This window comes from Calidris pugnax, unplaced genomic scaffold (genome assembly GCF_001431845.1).
Source record: "Calidris pugnax isolate Ruff unplaced genomic scaffold, ASM143184v1 scaffold44, whole genome shotgun sequence".
NCBI classification, from domain to species: Eukaryota; Metazoa; Chordata; class Aves; order Charadriiformes; family Scolopacidae; genus Calidris; species Calidris pugnax.
The window spans coordinates 10,476,403-10,482,245 of NW_015094506.1; the positions used below are offsets into that span (position 1 = coordinate 10,476,403).

Sequence of the window (5,843 nt, forward strand, 5' to 3'; positions counted from 1 at the left end):
TTCATCGCGGTGTGGCGGGATGCAGGATGCGGGGCGGGGAGGGGGGGGCGAGAACCGCCTGGCCTCGGGCGGGCCACCTCGCCCGGCCACCGGCCGGGGCAGCCGCCCCATCCGCGCCTCCCCCGGCGGCGCCCAGCACCCGGTCCCTCACGGGGACGCCTCCGGGGCAGGGCGACCCCCGCGCACCCCGCTTATGCCTCGCTCCCTGCCCGGCTGAAGGACACCCCGCGGGCGGAGGGGCGAGGGCAGGCCCGGTGGGCGCGGGGCTAGGCTCTGCCGGGCTGCGGCACCCCACCTCCGCATGCTGCGGGCTTGGCAACCCGGCTTACACCCGGTAAACCTCCTACACGGCACCCCGGTATCCCAGTCGGTTGCTGCCACCCTGAGCGGGAAGGTTGAGGTGTCAGCTCCTCTGTGCTTAGGAACCTCATGGGCTTTGCCTGAGGTAGAACAAAGGCTCCGGGCTTTCTCCCGAGTTCAGCAGGGCAGGCAAAAAGCCCTGCCCTCTCCAGCTGTGCTGCTGAGGGATGGAAGCCCACCCAGCACCCGCTCGGGGGCAGGACAGGCCATAGAATCATAGAGTTGTCCAGGTTGGAAGGGACCTTTCGGATCGAGCCCAACCGTCAACCTAACACTGACAAAAACCATCACTAAAACATATTGCTAAGCACCATGCCTGCCCGTCTTCTAAATACCTCCAGGAATGATGATTTCACCACTTTCCCGGGCAGCCTGGACCACGTCGAATGGCGCAACCAACGGGCTTTACTTCCCTCTGGGTCATTGCTGGTAAAGGCTCCTCAGAATAAGAAGTATAGGCTGCATGTTCAGCTAATGGAAAATTACCGTTTTGCTGAGTTTTAAATGAAAAATCATCTTATGAAAGGTAGCAAAATGCATTTTAGTGTTCTCTCAGGGGCGTCTCTGGAAACTCTGGGGGAGGATGGGCATAGAGCCCATGCCATTCTTGCTGAGAAGAGGACATAATGTTCAAAACCCAGAGGCCAGCTGACCCTCCATTTACACAGCTTTTATCTTAAAGTAGCTTTACAGCGAGAATAAGTACAAAAGTAACCTCTGTGTAAATGAATCGAGCGCCACGTTTTCAAGTAGGAAGTGTGACGTAGTTAGCAAATGTTCATTATCTTTTTCCATTACTGTACCCAGCAGCAGTTATTGTGCAAGGATTGATGTTGCTCTGGTCAGCAAAAATACTTGACCACCTTGCAGCAGTCAGCGTCTAGGCCAAATATTACTGTGAAATTCAGAGCCCTCCACAACTCATCTGCTTATCTCTTGTAGAGTGACTCCAAAATGCATCCAAAATCAGGAAAAAGTAGTAGAGGATGCGAGGCAGAATCATTGCACAATATTTCTTCTCGCCAGATGCGAAGAGGTGCTTTGCCTACTAACAAGCACTGCCTGCAGCTCCCCGTGCAGGGCTGAACTTCTAGTCAACACGTAGGCAAAGTAAATCCTCCTGCCAATATCACCAAAATAAATTGTATACAGAAATGCAATTTATACAGCTTTGCAAAGGAGGCTGAACATGACATGCTGGACTGCATTATACACCACCTTGCCTTCTAGTTGCTTTTCAGTGCAAATACAAAGCTCTCCGTGGTCTGCCTCTTGCTCACAATCTATGAGGCTAATCGTGAAAGCACACCAACCTCCTGTCTGTAGGGCATCCTTGGTCCTGGCCACAGAGCACATCCAGCAATAGGTTTCCTTCTGCAAACATCGCTCCCTTTGCAAATCACTGAGCTCTACATTTGTTGGCTTTGAGGGCTGACCAAATGACCTCTTTCTCAACCTTTATGTATAGAATAGGCCACATGCACTTCCTTCACCAAATGACTGATTTTGTTAAGTGGGTGAGACCAGGTGTCGTGGTTTTGACCAGATTGACTGATCAGAACGACGGATGGCCCCTCCCTCCCTCCCTCCTCTAAGGAAAAGAGAGGAGAGGAAGAGATAAAAGAGATTTATACGTTTAGATAAAGCTAAACTACTTTAATGAAAATAAGTATTGAAATAATAAATAATAAGAATAAGAATAAGAAAAGAAAAAAAAGGAAAAAAAGTATACAGTATATCCAAAACCATATCAAGCTCCCAGGATGACAATCACGTCACCAGCAGGCACAGGGGAAAGCCCCAGGCTGGACTCGGTGAGGGACAGGAGCCAGATTCCGGATCTGGAGTCAGGAATGCTCAGATCGGGATCAAAGGCAGACAAACAGACAGGGTCCTCCTCAGATGTTGGCCATTAAAGAAAGAGCTGACCCTTTGATCCCTCAGTTGTTATACTGAGCATGATGCAGATGGGATGGAATACCCTGTTGGTCAGTTTTGGGTCACCTGTCCTGTCTGTTCCTCCCTACAGGTGGGAACCCTCTATGCTTTTTCACTTCCAACCCTCCAATGGGGCAAATAACAAATTTACCTGACCTTGGTTGTTACAGCAATAAGCATAAGCAAGGGTCTCTCTGCATGCCATTCCTTGGTATCATCAGGTTTTGTCACTGGGAGAGTGAACAGTTTCTGGACAATATGCTGTTGATTTCAGAGTTCAGTCAGTTAGAAGAGGCCCAGCTAAAAAAGTAAAATTACTGAACAGAAAATTAGTTCTGTTTTAACTCAAACCAGGACATCAGGATTATTATAGTCTAAGAGAACAGCAGCGGCTCCTGCGGCTGCAGACTTCTCTGACTACCAAAACCGCAGCATTCTGCTTCAAATTTGCTTATTCTAGGACCTGAGAAGGCTGGACTGCATATGGCTGCTGTCGCAAAAAAACTGTCTAGTTGTGTGGGGTAGCAGGTACTACCTGGATAGGATAGGATAGGATAGGATAGGATAGGATAGGATAGGATAGGATAGGATAGGATAGGATAGGATAGGATATCCTGCACCCCACACAACTGGCTGCACCCCACCTGTCCCAGGGACAGCCATTGGAGCCCAGTTCTGCAGCCTCTTTCCTGCCTGAATCACTGTTTCATTTCTGTTCTTTCCTCCCTCTTCCCAGGGAAACAGTAGCTCAGACCAGAGCCACATCTTGCAATGTTTAATTTTGCATGCACTTCTGAGAGCCACTGAAGCAGCTTTGCACTGAGAATTAGTGCATGAAGTTTTGCTCATGAGTGAGTGACCCAGTTCTTGAAGTGGCAAAGTGTTCTCAGTTCCTTTCAAAGTAAATAGGAGCTCCTATCTTCAACCCGTTCTTGCAGAGATACCCATCAGGACACCAGAAGAGTTGAGCTTCTCCTGATGTTATGGAAATAGAAAGGGAGGCTACAGCTTTATTTTTAAATGCTGCAGAGTGTAATACTTGTTATTAATACAGCAAACCAGAGAACAGTGCAATCAGTCCATGATGATGATCTTCAAAGGTCCTTTCCAACCCAAACCATTCTATGATACTTTTATAAAAACTGAGCATACAAAAGCAAATCTTGCTTTATTTTCTTGGCTGTCAGTTCCATAGTTGGCATTTTTATCCTGTTGTTACACTGTGTCTTATTTTTCAGGCATTGAAGGAAGGGCAAGCAAGGGAGTCTGCCTCTTAATGTTAGACTTTACAAAGCATTGCTGCCTAACTCTGGCACTCCAACCAAAAATTCTAAAAAAGCCAGGGAACCAAATTGAGCCTCCTTCACTCTCTGAGGCAAGCTTTATATATTTCAGCAGGGCGTATGAGATCTGAAGTTGGAATGTGAATCACACCAGGACTTGGTTCTATATGTACAATTTAAAGAGCTCTCGTTTAGATCTTCATCAGTATTAGGCAGAACACATCCTGAATTAACTTATGATTGCTTTCCCACTACAGTTCATGTGGCTGCTTGCCTCCTCCTTATTTCTCATCTGCATGCTAAATTTCTCTGAATTTATGACTCCATGGAGAATCTGACAAAATATTACTCAGTAAATGAGATTTATTTTTTATGTTTAATTTATTTAGCTTAACTTTGATATTTTCCCTGTTTTGAAGCACCGAGCCCAATTAAGGTTTGATTTGATTGGTTTATTTAAGGCATGTGGTTACCTTAACTTGGCTCTGAAATGTTTTTTCTCAAAAGGGTAAATAACCCTCCGTTTACAAAGTAATAATGGGTAGCATTAATGTTAACGTGCATTTTATCTTCAGTGTAATACTTGAAATAACTGCTTTCCTCATTATATAGTTAAGTCAATTTTGTACTGTAACTAAATGTTGACAAAATAAAAAGGAAATGCTGAGCAGTTTTTTCAAAAGGCTTTGCTTAGAAGGATTCCCTTCCTGGCACAGTAAGTGCATTTGAATACTGAAACTGAGTTTGCAGATTTGGATTTTAGTTCTGCTTTTCAGTTTTGTTTCTATGCATCATTTAATCTAAAAGTTACTGACCCTTCTGCATTTTTTTGGTGGTCTTTACAATGAGGAAATGGCAAATTCAAGAACAGGCGCCTTTGTGACCCTCGAGAGGAAATTCCAGTCGTATTGCAAAACATGAGCAATTAACTCTGAAAGGTCTGCTAATAATGCAACTAAAGGTAGAAGACATTTACCTGAATTCATGAATGTACTACTCACATATTTGCCTGTATTAAAATATTCACAGGTACTAATTTTTTTCTGTACTGTGGGAGGGAGAGGGAGAAGTACAGAAGGAGGAAAAAAGCAAAGGAAGGAAGAAGGTTTTCATCCTATCTCCATTATAAATGCTATGAAATCTTGGATAAGAAATCAGGTTTGCTGGTTTTAGCTGGGTTAGTTTTCTTCGAAGTGTCTAGTATGTGGCTATGTTTTGGGTTTGTGCTGAAAACAATGTTGTTACCACAGAGGTGTTTTAGTCACTGCTGAGCAGTGGTCACAGAGTCAAGGCCTTTTCTGCTTCTCACGTTGCCCCAACAGCAGTGGGGGGGGGCTGGGGGTGCACAAGACACTGGGAGGGGACACAGCTGGGACAGGGGACCCCAAATGACCAAAGGGACATTCCGTGTCATGTGAAGTCATGCTTAGCATATAAAGCTGGGGGGAAAAGAAGGAAGGGGAGGACATTTGGAGTGACGGTGTTTGTCTTCCCCAGGTAACTGGTACGAGTGATGGAGCCCTGCTTTCCTGGAGATGGCTGAACACCTACCTGCCGATAGGAAGCAGTGAATTAATTCCTTGCTTTGCTTTGCTTGCTTGCATGGCTTTTGCTCAACCTATTAAACTGTCTTTATCTCAACCCATGAGTTTTCTCACTTTTCCGATTCTCTGCTCCATCCCACTGAGGGGGAGTGAGTGAGCAGCTGTGTGGTGCTTAGTTGCCAGCTCGGGTTAAACCACGACATCAGGAAACCACAATTAGATATGTAAAACACATTTTTTTTCAATCACATTATGTTTCCTTTCTTTTCAAATGTGATATTTTTGAGATACAGTAGCAATGTTACAGAAAAGGAACTCAAGAATATACACAAAGAAAAAATATAGTTTGCTCTACTCTACATTGAAAAATGTTCAAAATCTAAATTAAAGCAACACTGAGAAGATTGATTTTGTATCAGAAACACAAGCAGGAAACCTGGGCTATCTGTGCCACAACATTCCTATATAACGTTGGACAAGACAAATCCCTCTCTAACCCTGTGTTTGTCTTTTGTGTTTATGAAAGAAGTAAAATGACTTACCTTTCAAGGAGGCTCTGGGAATCCACACCAGTAAAAGCATTATATGCATGAGAAATAAAATTACAGAATTACAGGAAGGCACACATTACTGCAAATATATATATATAATATGTCTGTGGGCTCCAAGGAAAATGTTGCTTTGCTGGAGTCCCACTAATGCATCTGAGCCACTTCCC

General features: G+C 44.9%; 1 protein-coding gene across 1 annotated transcript in view; it reads right to left on the reverse strand.

The window, feature by feature from the left end:
* Positions 1–111, reverse strand: part of PLXNC1 (plexin C1) — a 75,176-nt gene extending 75,065 nt beyond the window's left edge. The window contains exon 1 of the mRNA XM_014963300.1: positions 31–111. Within this exon, the coding sequence (XP_014818786.1) occupies positions 31–111 (81 nt within the window). The remainder of the gene's footprint in view (positions 1–30) is intronic.
* Positions 112–5,843: the final 5,732 nt, after the last annotated feature.